This window comes from Caretta caretta, chromosome 2, assembly GCF_965140235.1.
Source record: "Caretta caretta isolate rCarCar2 chromosome 2, rCarCar1.hap1, whole genome shotgun sequence".
Classification (NCBI taxonomy): domain Eukaryota; kingdom Metazoa; phylum Chordata; order Testudines; family Cheloniidae; genus Caretta; species Caretta caretta.
The window spans coordinates 74,208,654-74,224,516 of NC_134207.1; the positions used below are offsets into that span (position 1 = coordinate 74,208,654).

Sequence of the window (15,863 nt, forward strand, 5' to 3'; positions counted from 1 at the left end):
CAGAGAGCAGGGCTATTAGAGGGGCCCAGCGCGGGGCTGCAAGGATTAGGGATACCTTGAGGGAGCCATTTGAGGCTGAAAGCCATCAGTAATGTTTGCTGCCCTGCATGGGAGTGAAGTGCAGTGGTTCCAATGTTAGTAGGAATCCGTGTTCGCTATGTTGACTTGCAATGCCTGTTGCTTTCCTGGGCTGAGGTATCTTTTACTTTATACAATAATAAAGAATGTTTTCAAAGCCAAAAAAACCCATTTATTTAAAAGAAACACAACTGCTTGGGAAACAGAAAGGGCAGGGGGGTGGGGTGGAAAACGGTACTATGACAGATTTGCATCTGTCCTGTTATCATATTCAGCCTTCCTGTCTGGAGTGCTATGCAATGAGTGCTGCACTTCAGGATGGTTATAATGCATGGTGAGGGGGGCTGAGCGCAGTGGGTAAGGGTCGTAGTTTTCAGAGCTGGGTGGTGAAGCTACAGGTACTGGAGGCAGCTGGTGGTGATAAGAACCCGGATGTTGGGGAAAGTGGGTTGGAGATGACATGGGGACACAAGGCAAAGAGTTTTGGGACAAGGGCTGCAGGGGGCGATGGGCATGGTAGCACTCCGCCTGTATGGCTTCCAGCGTCTGGATCGAGTCCGCTTGGCGCTCCATGATGCTTATCAGCCAATCCGTGCTTTGCTGCCGGAGCTCCGTGCTTTGCTGTCGGTGCACTGCGTTTTCCTGGCGGATCCTGCTTTTGTTCTCCCTCCACTCCTGCACTTTTTGATTCTCTTTAGGAGATTGCTGCATCACTTCTTGCAGCATGTCTTCTTTGCTTTTTCGTGGCCTCTTCCTGAGTCTTTGCAGTCTCTCGGCCCATGATAACACAGACAGCTCAGATCTCAAGGTTGCATCTGTAAAGGCAAAATGCAACACTTAACAGAGGCAGCATTGTTCACACCAGACAGAGCAATGATTTCTCCATACTTAAGGGCAAGCACAGTCTCTACACAATAGCAGAATTTGCCCGTCCCAAAGCGAGCACACATAACCCACGGGAATCCCAAAATGGTGAGTAAGTACAGGGTCAAGGGGGATTGATTGTTTCATGGCCATACTGTCTTCTGGGTTTCTGTGCCTTGGGAAGAGCCAACAGCTGCAGGGGGCCCCTGTACTGAACACTCTCCTCACATTTTCCACAGGAGTTCATCCTGGAAGATATCTCACTGCTGAGGGTGACCTGGGAAGCAAGGGAGGGTCTTCTACTACAATGCGGCTTCTGCCCTGGCCCATATGCATCTTGCCTGTGTGCAGCAATGGTCCCCCCGCCCCTCAGAGCATAGTGGCGCGGACATGTTAGCCTGACTGGGACAAGGACCACAGTGGCTCTCCCAAGAAACCTGCGTAAGCGCATTGCCCAACTTCTGGATGAGACCTTTGAAGAGATCACTGAGGCTGACTACCGTGATGTGAGAGAGCACATCAGCACCCTATTCCTCATCTATGCATGCATGCAGCCCTAACTCTCCTCGCCTCAAGAGCCCACACCGAATAACTTCCTTCCCAAAATAAAAGCTGTTTACTGGGAACCTCCTCTGGTGTTTGTCCTTCCCCAAGCACTGGCTGCCGTGACTGACTACCTTCCTCCTGGCTTGAGAACAGCTCCTGGCTGCATGCGTCTAGGGATTCCGGGGTGTCTTCTTCCTCCTCCTCCCCCTGCCTTGTTGAACTGGGCTCTGAAGTGTCCATGGTGGTCCTCGGAGTGGAGGTAGGGTCGCTCCCAAGTATCGCGTCTAGCTCTTTGTAGAAACGGCAGGTTGCGGATGCACCACCAGAGCGGCTGTTTGCCTTGCGGGCTTTGCGGTAGGCATTCTGCAGCTCCTTCACTTTAACTCCGCACTGCTGTGTGTCCCAGTCATAGCCCCTTTCCATCATGTCTCTTGGTATCTGCCCAAAGGTATCATAATTCCTATAGCTGGAGCACAGCTGGGACTGGACAGCTTCCTCCCTCCAAACACTGATGAGGTCCAGCACCTCGCCATTGCTCCACACTGGGGATCGCCTGGCACATGAAGGCATGGTCACCTGGAAAGATTCGCTGAGAGCATTCCATGCCTGGCTGAGCAAACAGGAAGGGGATTTTCAAAATTCCCAGAGAATTTAAAGGGCAGGTCTGACAGATGGTCATCTGAGGGCAAGGCACTAGAGTTCAAAGTGATAACCAGAGTGGCTAGAACAGGCATTGTGGGACACTTCTGGAGACCGATCAGAGCGCATTAACAGACTAGGGCGTCCACACTGGCGCTGTGACGCTCCAGCGGGGGCACATCAAATATTATTCTACTCGCCGAGGTGGATTACCAGGAGCGCTCTAGCTGTGGAATCCGGGCACTCTACGTGCCTTGCCAGTGTGGACGTGTCGTGAGTCAGGGCGTCCGGGGCTGCTTTAATGCGCTCTAACTCGCAAGTGTAGCCATGCCTTGAGTTTCTGTAGGGTGTCACAGAATAGAATTCCTCTATCTTCTGCCCCTTTTATTAATTCCTCCAACACACCTTCCTATGATGGATACAGCTTTTTTGTGAGCCTTAGAACACTGATTACTGGAAAGTAGAAATGAACATCTACATTTTCCCTTTTCCAATAGCAAGTCCGTGTCTGGCTGAGCACAGCAGCATATATACAACCTGTTACAGGCCGCTGCATCTCAACACACTACATACATCAAACATACAAACTTGCACTTTCTTCTCCAGACTACCGGGGGGGTATTTAACTTTACTACCCATCAAAGACACCTTCTTTAAAACAAACCTCAAAACACCAGTTTATTGAAAGAAATAAACAGCAAAACAAAGCATATAGTTGTTACTAGCTACAGTTCATCTCAAGTACCTCAGCTAATTTATTAGACAATCAATAGCATGTTTCAGACTTTGGAACATCTAATCCAAAGCAGCATGTCTGGAGTATCCAGATCTTCAAATGCTTGTTTTCCCCCAAAAAACTCTGTCAGCCAAGCACTGCCAATTGCTACAGCACAGCCAGACACACTTTCCTAATAATTTCCACACTTTTAAACCTTTAAAAAAACAACCACCCTCTAACCTGATTTTATTGCCTAGGTAAACGATGCCGCCAGTAAAGCCACCATCACAGCGAACAAATTCAGTGCCTCTGTTTTATTCTGGACGGTTACCGATCTTTGCAGGTACACCTGCTGCCGCTGGTGCTGTTAGTGACAGTCACCCGGAGAGAATGTGGGTCATTACCGCATACTATGGTCTAAACCAGCTCCGGGCGTGGAACAACCAGGGTGACCGACCGGCTGCTAGAAGGGGCAGAAGACGCGCGGAGCTGCGGTTACTCTCTCAGGGCGAGCCCCCTCCCCCAGCTTTCCCCCCGGTCCCGCTGCGCTCCGCCCCGCTGGTTACGGACAAACGCTGCCACGTGCTGCTGTGCACCTCCTCTTCGCCCCGGGGCGGAGCTGGGCGGTGCCCGCAGGCAGGGAGGGGCGGGGGCGGAGTCAGTGCCGGGCCGGTGGCGCACGCGCAGAAATGCGTCCGCCGGCGCGTGGCGGGTTTTTGCAACGTCAGCGCTTGTCGAAGCTCGGTCACAGTTTCTCTTCTTGACGTAGCGCGCGGTCGGCGCTGGGGCGGGCTCCGGGATGCGGCGCCGGCTAGGAGCGGAGGCGCCATGGGGAGCGCAGGTGAGAGCGGCGGCGGGCCAGGGGCGCTAGAGGGTGAGGGAGAGAGCAGGGCAAAGAGGCGGGAAGGCGCCCGTCCCTCCCTTCCCGTGGCCTCCCCGTACTCCTCAGCCCCTCCCGCCCCCACACAGACACCTCCCCCGCCTTCCACCACCCCTGTCGCGCTCGCTCCCTCCTGCTGCCCCCCCCAGGCCCCCCGCCCGGTGCTGCTGCGTAATCCATGCACTGACACCCTGCGCTATTCAGGGGCCGCTGCCCCCACCCAGACCTCCCTCCCTCCCGTGTCCTTACCCTGTGCTCCTCAATTACCCCGTGCACCCCCCCCCCCGATTTTCTCAGTTACTGCTTTCCTCTACCCCCACACCTTGTCCTGAATCACCCAGTGCTCTTGCCCCCTGCCCCCGCACCTTGTCTTCAGTCACCTTGTCCCCACATGCTGTTCTCCTGTCCCTACACCCCATTTTCAGTTACATGCCTTGAAAACCACACCGTCACCTACACCCTGTCTTCCTCAGAAATCCCCAAATGCCTTGTTCTTAGTCCCTGGGGACAGATAGCTCAGTGGTTTGAGCATTGGCCTGCTAAACCCAGGGATGTGAGTTCAATCCTTGAGGGAGCCATTTAGGGATCTGAGGCAAAAATTGGGGATTGGTCCTGCTTTGGACTAGATGACCTCCTGAGGTCCCTTTGAACCCTGATATTTTATGACCTCTTAGCCTTCACACTTTATCCTCAATCGCCCCTTCCTCCTGCCCACTCAACTACCTTGTCCTTCTGTCTCTTCAATTACACCCCATCACCTTCCTGCACACTTCCCCCTGCTTCCCAGTCACATCCCTTCACTCTGCTACACCTTTCCATTCACTCCCTCCTATTGTTCAGGAGTGTAGAGAACACAAGTGATGAGGTCTGTGAGTTACAGTGAAGCAAGTCCATGGAAGACTTTTAAGGGGAACAGTTTAGAGGTGACCCTGAAATAAATGGGGAGTCAGGGGAGTTGTTTGACAATCTGCATGTGGAAATAGTTGGCAAATCCCAGTTTGTGATTAGATTCTTAGAGCTCAGTTAAACCCAGGGGTTGACTCTACCTTTTCCATGCTTAATGTATATCTTCCTGGAGTCCCTGACATGAATAAAGTTAAAGGCAAAAACCCTTTGTAATGTAAACGTACTATGCAGACAACAGATACCATTATGATATAAACCACATGCATACCTCTAGAAAGCCAGAATCAGAGCCGTGATCTTTTAGCTCTAAAACCAAAGGCCCCTACTCCTTGTCCTAAAGAAGCCATGCTTTAGTTGGCAATAGTATTATGGGTCTCTTGGTGTCTTTGGAAGCCATCTATTGCCCAGTCACACACAAACAAAGCTGAAACATTATTCCCTGGCTGTCATCTTGTGGACATTTTGACTATCACTTAATCTTGTGCTATTCCATTTACAGGGAGATGGAGCTTGTTCTTCTGCTGTGTTGGCCCTCCACAGGACAATGAATCTGTTCTAAGGTAAGCCATATTTTTGCTTCTAAAGAATTTGCCACTTCTGTATGTAAGACACTGTGTGGGTAGCAGACAGACAGGATGCAGTAATGAAGATGGAGAGTTTGTAGTCTAAAGCAATGAGGTGATAAAATACAGGTCAATACAAAATATAAGCACAAGATGTCATATGGTCACTATAAAAGCTACGATTTAATCCTGGGTATTTTTAGTAAAAAGTCACGGACAGGTTATGGACAATAAACAAAAATTCACAGCCCGTTACCTGTCCTTGATTTATACTATAAATACCCTTGTCGGGGGCTGCTACTGGGAAGGGGAGTGTCCGGGGCAAGCAGCACCAACGGTTCCCGGGGTCAGCTGCACTGGCTGCTGCTCAGGCGGTCCCCAGGCCAGCTTCCCAGGGCTGTCCAAGCAGCAGTGAGTGCGGCTGGCTGCAGAGCTGCTCCAGCAGTGGCCGGTGTCGCTGTCCCTGGGGCCACCTGAGCAGCTGGCCCCGGGGTCAGCCACACTGGCCGCTGCAGAAGTCACAGAGGTAGTGGAAAGTCACGGAATCCGTGACTTCCACAACCTCCATGACATACACGGAGCCCTACTCATTATAACTGGAATTAATTTTCAGCGTAGGGGACAGGTAGAAAAAAGCATATTTAGGTAGAGAGAAAAGAGTAGGAATGGATATAAGAGTTGATATAGGCTGGTGTGGAGTTATGGAGAATTTTGAAAGTGAGGATGATAACTTTGGAAAGCTATACTGTGGATTTATGGGGGTCTGCAAGCCTAAACGCATCAATTCAGTGCACCCTGAAAATCCTAAAACCAAGACTGCCAATACTGTTTGGTTGTGAATGTTTTTATGTAATTTCATAGGCGTCGAAAAAAAAAATAGTGGCTGCTCAGCACCCATCTGTGGGCCAGGATCAGCTGTTGAGCAGCCTCTAGGAGGCGCTGTGGGGAGGGGGAGGAGTTGGGAGGCAGGAAGAGGTGTGGGGAGGGGACGGGAAGAGGTGAGTCAGGGCTGGGCGATGTCAGAGGGGATTTCCCCAGATGCCGGGGAGTGGAAGGGGTAGGACTAGCTCCTTCTGTCCGCTGGGATGCTGCTCTGCAGTGTGGCGACTGGCAGCTGCCTGAAAGAGCCTGGCTGGGGAGGCAGCTTCCGTTCCCCACCTGGGCTTGGCTTCTGGGGACCAGGGGCAAGTGAGCCAGAGCTCCCCTTCCCCCCCAGCACGTTTTCAGCTCATTCAGTCATGGTCCTCAGCAGCTGAGCCCAGGCAGGGAGTGGAAGCCACCTCCACAGTCAGGCTCTTTCGGGCAGCTGCTGGGCTGCAGAGCAGTGACCTGGAGGGGCCGACATTAGAAGCGGCTCCCTCCCGCTCCCCACCTGGGCTGTCTCCCTCCAGGGAGAGCAGAGGAACGTGCTGGGGGGGAGGGGGAGGTCAGGCACAGTGGGAGGACAGAGCCGCCCCCCCCCCCCCAGTAATGTGCGGTGGGGAGAGCGTGGTGGCCCTGGGCTGGGCGTGGGGGCAGAGGTGTTGGCTGGGCAGGGACATATGATCTCCAATTTAGATCGTGCCCCCCCAGTATGGGGAGGCACCAGTTGTTGATAGGGTACCCTCAGGGGAGGGGGTGGAACAGGGGCAAGAAGAGACAGGGCAAGGGTGGGGCTTTGGGGGAAGGAGTGGAGTGATGGCGGGGCCTGGGACAGAGCAGGGATCGAGCTCCCCTCCCCGGGAAATCAGGCAGTTGGCGCCTATGTGTAATTTTTCAGTTTGTAAAGTGTTTTGAAGATTAGAAGCTTTATAAAGTGCTAAATATTACATTACTGGGGTGGCCAAACCGCAGCTTGTGAGCTGCATATGGCTCTTTTACAGTTAAAGTGCATCTCGCAGAGCCCCACTGGTCTCCCCATTATCTGTCTACTGGACTAGGTGGGGGAAGCTTGGAATTTCTGCCCTGTGGTGGGGTAGTGAGACTAGGGGCTCTTTGCCAGAGGTTAGTGGTGCATGATGGGATGGGGGGTTACAGGTTAAAGGTTCACCCCCCAACAGCTTGAGTCATGTCCTCCCCCAGGCACACCTCCCCTCTTACCATCAGCAGTTCTCCCTGCAGCTCCACGCTGTTTGTAGCTGCCTCTCCCTCTGTCCTCAACTCCCAGCTTGCCAACTCTAGCAGCTGCCGTGCAAGGAGGGGGCTCGATGTGACCAAGCTGGGCCAACAAATCCTGGCAAAAATCTGGGGGAGCATGTGACCCCATGTGCCCCCCCATCCAGCAGGGAGGAGGGTCTTAGAGCTTCAACCTTGGGGGGCATGCCTGCTAGGGCTCAGGGCTTCAGCAGGAGGCAGGCTGAAACCTGAGACCCCCCTCCCCAAAAGGCTAAAGCCCCGAGTCCTGACAGGTGTTTCCTGGGGGGGGCTGAAGCCCCGAGCCCTGGCAGGCATGCCCCAGCTCTTGAACTTCTGAAAATTGTCATATGCAGCTCGGAGGGTCAGTAAGTTTGGCTGCCCCTGTTATATTACTTTAGGCAGGGCTAGTAGATGATTCAAATGTCTGATTTCTTTTAAATGCTACCTTTCATGTTATCCAAACTATGCAGTGCATAGTTTAACACTGGTTTCAGAGTAACAGCCGTGTTAGTCTGTATTCGCAAAAAGAAAAGGAGTACTTGTGGCACCTTAGAGACTCAAATAAATAAGTTTAACACTGGGCTATTAAAGAAGGAAATTCAGAAATGATTGTCTTTTGGAGGTTGCAAAATCTCACTGTGTGGATGCGGATTTTTATATTGGAGACCTAATTGCTTCATTTTACTCTTTTCTTGTTAATACTTATGTTGGGGTATTTTTCCATCAAGCCACATGCATAGCTCCAAAGAGCACTTTGTTAAGATGCTGTAGTTGGATATCTTAACTCCCAGCACCGTAAACGTGGTGTTTTCCAACTGCTATTAAGGCACCAGCCCTATCTCTGCTTTGGTAAAAGTTTGATATCTGCCAATCTCTTTCTTATATCTCATGTTGCAGATGTTGTTCAAACAAAGTTCATCCAGAGTGGGCTGCTGAATCGAAGAAGGAAGGTGAAGAATCAAACCAGGAAATCACATGGCCAGAAGGACCTGCTGCAGTGGGTGCTACCTTTAGCTATATATGTATTTTTAAATCAATTAAACTATGCCATGGTGTGTATTATTGGGCCATAATCATGGGTTGAGTGCACTGTGAGTAAGTAGCCTTGTGCCTTTAACCTACCCAGTGAAGGTGACTATGGTAACAACATAAAAAGTCTGAAGTGCCGTTTTTGGATGTTATGTCCCGTCCTGTGTAGATAGCCAATGTAGAAAAAGACTGGGATTTTCAAAGAAGCCTAAGGGAGTTAAGTGCCAAACTTCCATTGAATTTCAATGAGATTTGGGTGCCCAGTTCCTAAAACTCCTTTGAAAAAAATTCAGCCAAATCTGCTTTTCAGATCACTTCACAGAGCCAGATCCTGAGGTTTTACCAGTTCCTTACTCAGGGAACTTCCCATAGACTGAGGACTGGATCATTCTTTCCTGTGGTAAAAAGTTCAGGAGGAAGCTCATGGGGAGAAAATCTCTGAGGATTCCTTCATAGTTGCTCTGTAATCTTTCTGTTGGGTTTCACCCCAACTCTGATGCAGCAGACTTGGCCACAGGGCCCATCCCTAGTGATTTCCCTGGAAGGGATTCCTGATATGGAGTGGAATTTCCAGGAAAGGTAATAGAGCCCCAGTTTGTATTACCTTCTCCAGGTAAACTCTGCTGAGTACAAGAGTGAGGACAAAGTGCACACTCGTGTGGCTCACTAGTCCTCTGAAAGGCCGGATTAACCTTTTGTGGGCCTGGTCTAAACATATTTGTGGGCCCCCATGGGGCAATGGGACATGCCACGGGGATACGGTGGAGGGAGGTTGGTCCCCAGAGTGAGGGGCTGGACAGGGTAAATGGAGCATGGTGCATTGGGGGCAGTCCTGTTCCATCCAGCTGAGCATGAGGGCATTGTTTACAAACAAGCAGCTGCCAGACGAACATTGGCCCACACAGCTCTGCACTGGCATCTTGCCCCTTCCTCTTGGGGGCGGGACTGCACTGCCCAGCCCCGCCCCCCCGCAAGGGCTCCCTGTCCACAGACCGACCCCGCCCGCCCAGCACCCTCCCCAGAGCCCCACCACCACAACTACCCCCCCACAGAATCCCAGAGACTCAAAACACACAGCGCCCCAAAACACACATCTCCCTCACTGTTCAGCACCCCTCACATGCCCCCCAGAAAACCACTCTCCTGTGCTTTTCCCCCAGCAGCTGGGAGGTGACTCTATCCGCTGGGCTGAGCTGGCAGCGTGGCCGGTACCGGAGTGGGGTTCATTCTGGACCCTCCAGAGCAGTGTGATCAGCCAGGCCAAAGCAGGAGTGGGGCCTGTCTGGGCGAGGCTCCCGCAGGACCCAGTTGCCTGGTGGGGCTGGCCAAGCTCCCTGCACTGCATCCCTCTCTTCCACTTGCCCCAGCCGAGACCAGACCAGACCAGCCTGTGCACCAGGCCCAGGCAGCTCGGCCCTGGGGAGGTGGGTGAGGCCCCACAAGTGGCAGGCAGCAGACTGCTAGGCGCTGCACTGGGGAGCAGGGCAGACCCCTGGGACATGACTCCCAAGAGCCCACCCAGGGCAGAAACACCCACCAGCCCTGCACTGGCAGCCTTCATGGCAGAGCTTGGCTGCTGGGTGGCAAGCCCCCTACAGGCGAAGCAGGACCTGCTGGCTGGGAGCCACTTACGGAGCAAGGCCTAGGCACTGGACTGGCCCGCGTGAGGGGCCAGACCCGGTCATGTGGGTAGGTTAGACGGGTCCATAATGGGCCCCTTCCCAGTGTCGGCCCATCGCCATTGTAAACCCAATACTGGTCCTCTGTGAGGACCTGAGAAGGGGAAATTATGCAATGGAGACAGCTGAGCATCTGTTAATTCGGATCTCTCAATTTGTTCTTTTTTGTTTTAAGTGTATATATTATGCTATGAAAAATAAATGCTTTTGAAATGTGAAGGGACATTTTAAAGAACTCCTTAAAATTTGTATACAAGGATAACACAATTGGTGTTTTCGTAATATGGCTCCCCTTCTTGATGTGATTTAATGCTATAAAATTGTCAGAAAACCTTCCAGCCCTCGTTCGTTGGCTAAGCCAGTCCTTTTAGTTTATAATGGGCTTCAGCAACCATGTAGTCTTCTCTCTTGGCTCAAAAGTCTTCTCAGTCCTTTATCGGGGTTCCTCTTCTTTGCAGTCCTCTGAGTTGTGGATTCTTATACAGCAAGGTAATGTGTCCTGAAGTCTCTGGAACAGGCCTTCTGTCTAGGAGCTCTGGAGAATTATCACTGCTCTCTTCCCAAACATCTGTTGGATTCACAATTTACAATGTGCTGGGGGGTTCTTGACCCCCGGATCTGCCCCAAGCCCTGCCCCCATTCCACCCCCACCTGTCTCCATCCACCCCCACCCCACCTCTTCCAGCCCCATTCCACCCCTCGCTCAAGTATGCCGCATCCTTGCTTCTCCCTCTTCCCCCCCAGAGCCTCCTGCGTGCTGTGAAACAGCTGACTGTGGTGGGCGTGGGGAGGGAGGGGGAGGTGCTGATTGGCTGGGCCTGCAAGTGGACAGGAGGCACCTGGGGGGAGGAAGAGGTGCTGATAGGGGGGCTGCCGGTGGGTGTTCAGCACCCACCATTTTTTCTCCATGGGTGCCTATGGTTGGATTGAACTTAGGCAGCCCTTATATTTCCCAACAGGCCTGGTTTCTAGTCGCATCTCCTGTCTTGTGCACCCTGATGTCATTTCCTTCTCAATGGGAGGATGGGCTAAACCTGGCACAGGTTAGGGTGTTCCTTAACCCTCTTAAAAGCTAAGAGAAAAGGAGAACTTGTGGCACCTTAGAGACTAACAAATTTAGTCTCTAAGGTGCCACAAGTCTTCCTTTTCTTTTTGCGGATACAGGCTACCACGGCTGCTCCTCTGAAAACTAAGCGTACCCTGTGACACAGCTTGAATAATAGACTGATATTACAAAATATACTAGGGCAACTCAGGCAAAAGTTTTTTCTTAAAGTATCTTTTTAAAACAAAAATAGGGAATGGGTTGGTGACAATATTGTTGACATCAGTAATCAGTTACGAACTATGAGGAGAAGTGGGATTTCTGAGGAAGGAATTGAGAGGAGGGAGAGTATAACTTGATGACAGTGTGGAAAATATACTAAGGGAGCAGTGAGATAGGCTTCTCTAGCAGGGAAAAAGGGTTTGGGTCAGTGATAATGGGCAGAGTTGTGGAAGGGCTTGAAGGAGAAACAGTTTACTAATTGGAATGAGGTCTATATTATCAAAGCTTTTTATGGTTCGGTATTGTTTGTTGAAACTGGAAGACACTGCTGTTACATTATATTATTATTCTCTATAATATTTAATTGTTAACAGAAATCAAGTCAATACAGAAAAATGAGTTAAAACTTGTTCCCTATACTACACCTACCACTGAATCTTCCTATGATTTTAGTCACACATTCCTCTATACTTAGAAATGCCTCTCTCTCCTCTGAAATGGAACAAACAAGGGAAACCTGCTGACCCCACACACACAGCCGTCAAGTTCACAAAGTGAACAGCCTGAAAAATAAAGAAAATATTTTTTTCTAATCTCTTTTAGGTATATTCGTCTTTGGTGTTAACTTGAAAAACAATTCAGACAAATGTGATTTTTTTTTTTTTAGGTGACTGTCTCTTTAGTTGAATTCATGTACTTAATTTATCATAGATGTACTGATGATGTATTTGTGATGGCTGTTGTAAAACTTCTCAGGGCAGGGATCCTATCTTGGTTGGTGGAAAAGAACCATGCACACAAGTCACATAATTAATAATGCATCACAGTCTAATTTTATATTTTAAAACTATATATATCTGTATAATTTCTATATATTATCATGCCTTTGGCTATGACTCTCAGACCTCCAATAGAACTACTATTTTTCCAAATGTCGTTTTAGATTGTGTTGCAGGAGTGCAGTTGAACAGCTTATGTGCAGTAGTAACTGTATGTAAGTGGAATGTATGCACAAAATATACTAGTTGCATCTAGTCTTGTTTCTGTCATTGTTCTGCATCTTTTTGTAAGGAGGGCCATAAGTGGTTCATTCTATGTCTGCTATATTAAGATTAGTCAGCAGATGTTCTGTACCAACCTGTGACGTTAGGTCATAACCACATCTTTGCCTCTGAGATATTCTTGGCCTTACTTGGCCTTACTCTTGCCAGGGGCAAGCTGTTGCCCACATAAAGTAGCAGCAGCTGAGTGAGCAGTCTGCCTAAGGAGAGTGTTACTTGGCTCATGATGAAGGTTTATACTGGGTACTGTGTTGAGACAGCAGTTTTCTTGGCTAAAGAGTATAATTTTAATTTTGGTGAGTTTTTGTTCTTTATTACAGCACTATGAAAAAGCAGACAGACAAGTCAAGGAGGAAGTGGAGATTCAAGTGTCTGTTGCTGTGCTGTCTCTTCAGGAGGCGGAGGATCCTAAATTTCCAGTACATACTGAGGATCATGTGCAAACCCCAAATCTTGAAATACTAACAGTGGAGAAGGATCCTCTGTCCTCATTAAAAACTGAAGCCCATGCACAAAGCTCAAATCCTGACATACTGTGGGGGCAGGAGGAGGAGGAAGAAGAGGAGAAGAAAGAGCTGGTGGAAGAAGGGGAACTAGAATTTTTGTCTCTGTTACATTTTGAGATTCAGGAGCAATCTTCACATCTTGAAACATCAGTGGAAGAGCCTCTGACATTCTTAAAAACTGAGGCACTAGTGCAATCCTCAGATCTTGAAATACTAGGGGAACAGAAGCTTCCATCCCTACTGGATACTGAAACTGAGGTTCACATCTCAGATCTGGACATAAGAGATGCAGAGAAAACGTCACTCTTGATAGATACTGGGTTGAATGTACCAACAAAGAAGTGAGTAGAAAAAGCCTGACCTGCTATATAGATTTCTTGTTTTAGCAGATGAGCTTCCTCTGTATTTTTTTAATCCGGTATTTGGAGTTTAATATATCTCTGGCCAATTTTGATGTTTCTGGTTGTGACATACTTTTACCATTTATCCAGCTATGTAGGAAAACATTTGTGAGCCATATATTCTGTTTTAAATTATTTAGGACCAATCCTTTATATAAAACCCTTCTGCCAGGTGGAGCCAGCAGCAACAAGGGCCAGGTTCAGTATCTAGGGGTTCCTTTTCAACAATACAACACAAAACCGGCTTGAGCCCCATCCAGTGACCTGGGACAATTACACACCACCCCTGGGCTCTTTTAAGAGGCAATACTTCCCGTCTTGCAAGCACAGAGTCTGAGTGTAGCAAAACCTTTTAATAAAAGGAGGGAATTAACTCAGCATTGATTTGGGCAAACACCGCAACTAGGGTTCAAAAACACAAACCATGAGCAAAAGACCCACCCCAAGTAAGTTGGGCAGTGTCCTTTTCCCCTCAGGGTCTTAAGTCCAGCAACCCAAAAGTCCCTTTAACGTGCCTGTCCCTTCTCTGTCCCCCACTCACAGTTGCTGTCCTTGGCCAGTGCAGCCCCAGAGTTCAGAGGTTCATCTGCAGAGTTCACCTCCCACCCTGTGTGGAAGGCGGGGGTGGGGAATTAAGGAGGCACCTTACACGCTGCACTGCACGGGCACTCGCTTGTTGCTCCAATGGCCGATTGCCACGCCTCTCCGCCAGCTGCCCGACTGACACTCACCAAGATGTCATCAGGGCCCCCCATACACACACTTAACACAGCTCTCAGTGATTTCGGCTGTTAGTGGGAGAGCCTCACTGCTGGTGCACACTGGGCAGTCTCTTGCAATAAAGACACTCTCCCAAAGTAAGTCTAATACCAAGGGCATGGCTACACTTGCAGTTTTAGAGCGCTGGGAGTTAAACCATCCTTCGGAGACTGCAGCAGGGAAAACGCTGCCGAGTGTTTACACACTCAGCTGGAAGCACACTGGTATGGCCACATTAGCAGCTCTTGCAACGCCACAAAGAGCAATGCATTGTGATAGCTATCCCAGCATACAAGTGGCTGCAACATGCTTTTCAAATGCAGGGCGTGGGGTGGAGTGTGACAGGGAGTGTGTTGTGTGTATGTGGGGGGAGAGAGAATGGGTTTTTAGGGGGGGCTGAGAGTGTGTCAGCATGCTGTCTTGTGAGTTCAGACGGCAGCAGATCCCCCCCCCCCCGCCTCTCTCTTACTCACTCAAAGCAAGCAGCATTCCTCAGTAATGGTTCCTTTGTCCTGGAGCAGATAAGCAGCCAGCTGTCAGAAACGGAGCTTTGAAGGGCATATCTGCGTTCATACAGTGATTTCAAAACAATTACAAGATTAGCCACTTAAAGGGATTATGGGATGTTTCTGGAGTTCAATCAGAATGCAGTAATGCAACACCTCATTCACACTGGCGCCGCGGTCCTCCAGCGGGGCGCAGCAAACGTTATTCCACTTGCCGAGGTGGAGTACTAGCAGTGCTGTAGCCGCAGAGTTGGAGCACTCTACGTGCCTTGCCAGTGTGGATGGGTAGTCAGCTAGTGCGCCTGGGGCTCCTTTATTACGCTGTAACTCACAAGTGTAGCCAAGGCCTTAGACCTAGGTATCTGTGATTTAAGCTCTGCAGTGTGTAACAAGACTATCCAATGAGTCTAAATTTTATTATGCTGTGGAGAGAGGAAGGATCAAATGGTGTCTAGGACCCTTAAACAGGGCCCACACTATCAGGTACAAGTACCTGTCCCCACCCTCTCTCAACTCATTGGGCTTTGGAACCCATGTTCCCTGCCTAGCGAGTGCCATTCAGTTAAGGCTGAATCGCTTCATTGGGGTATGCCAGGTACAATTCTGCTACCCTCAGTTCACACAAAAAGGATAACAACCCTTTATTACTCCTGCCCCAATAACAAGGAGACTGGGGACCCAACACCAGCCACAAGTGATCATTTGGGCAAGCAATCCCATCATGCTGAGCACCTAGGCAGGGTGAGTGTGTCCGTGCAATTGAGATCAGTTTGACGTCTTTTTCCACAGCTCACTGCTAGATGTTGGGGGAGAGCTCATTCAGATTCTGCTTATGTATATGTGGGCAGCCACACAAATACATTGTGACTAATGCTAGGATATGTGGTTCCCCCATCAAGACTCCATGTCCCTTTCATGGCTCTAGCACAACTATGGAAGTCCTGAAAGCTCTGTGCCAAAGAGACAGATTTAAAAATAATGATACCAAATTAGAACTGTTCTAATTAACATACTGAATTAATATTGTCATCTTGGACTGTGATCTTACTAGATCTAATAAGCTGGGTAGGGCTAGGTCTGCCCATGGATGGGAAGACAGCGAGGAGAAGTCATGTTGTTAAATATGTGTCCTTGCAGCAGGAGCAGAAATCTATCTGGTCTCGTCAGTCTTCTGGATATTCCAGGAGCGCGTGAAGAACCCTTGACTCAAAAGCAAATAGCAGGTAATGTAGAACCTCCTTGAGTCACTTCTTCAGCTCAGTCTTCAGGCATGTAAATTCGTGGTTTTAAAAATTGTTTTGCATTGGTGATTTAAAGGGGCTGTTACTAGTAGTAATGGAATGAAA

The 15,863-nt window shown here is 49.7% G+C and overlaps 2 protein-coding genes across 4 annotated transcripts in view; one reads left to right on the top strand and one right to left on the bottom strand.

Annotated features, from left to right (window-relative positions):
* Window positions 1-259: 259 nt before the first annotated feature.
* LOC125630983 (uncharacterized) lies at window positions 260-3,372 on the bottom strand. The gene is made up of 2 exons (XM_048837180.2): window positions 1,620-3,372; window positions 260-893 (listed from the first exon to the last, which is right to left on the bottom strand). The coding sequence occupies exons 1-2, from the start codon at window positions 2,056-2,058 to the stop codon at window positions 316-318; spliced, it is 1,017 nt and encodes a 338-aa protein (XP_048693137.2). The 5' UTR covers window positions 2,059-3,372; the 3' UTR covers window positions 260-315.
* A 156-nt stretch (window positions 3,373-3,528) lies between these two features.
* The window catches only part of LOC125632429 (uncharacterized), a 34,533-nt gene continuing 22,198 nt past the window's right edge, over window positions 3,529-15,863 (top strand). For 2 of the 3 annotated variants that reach the window (XM_048840616.2, XM_048840618.2), the window contains exons 1-5: window positions 3,529-3,686; window positions 5,131-5,191; window positions 8,207-8,306; window positions 12,666-13,192; window positions 15,655-15,740. In XM_048840616.2, the coding sequence (XP_048696573.2) occupies window positions 3,674-3,686; window positions 5,131-5,191; window positions 8,207-8,306; window positions 12,666-13,192; window positions 15,655-15,740 (787 nt within the window). In that variant the 5' untranslated portion in view covers window positions 3,529-3,673. The remainder of the gene's footprint in view (window positions 3,687-5,130; window positions 5,192-8,206; window positions 8,307-12,665; window positions 13,193-15,654; window positions 15,741-15,863) is intronic. The other variant, XM_048840617.2, reaches the window with a different exon arrangement.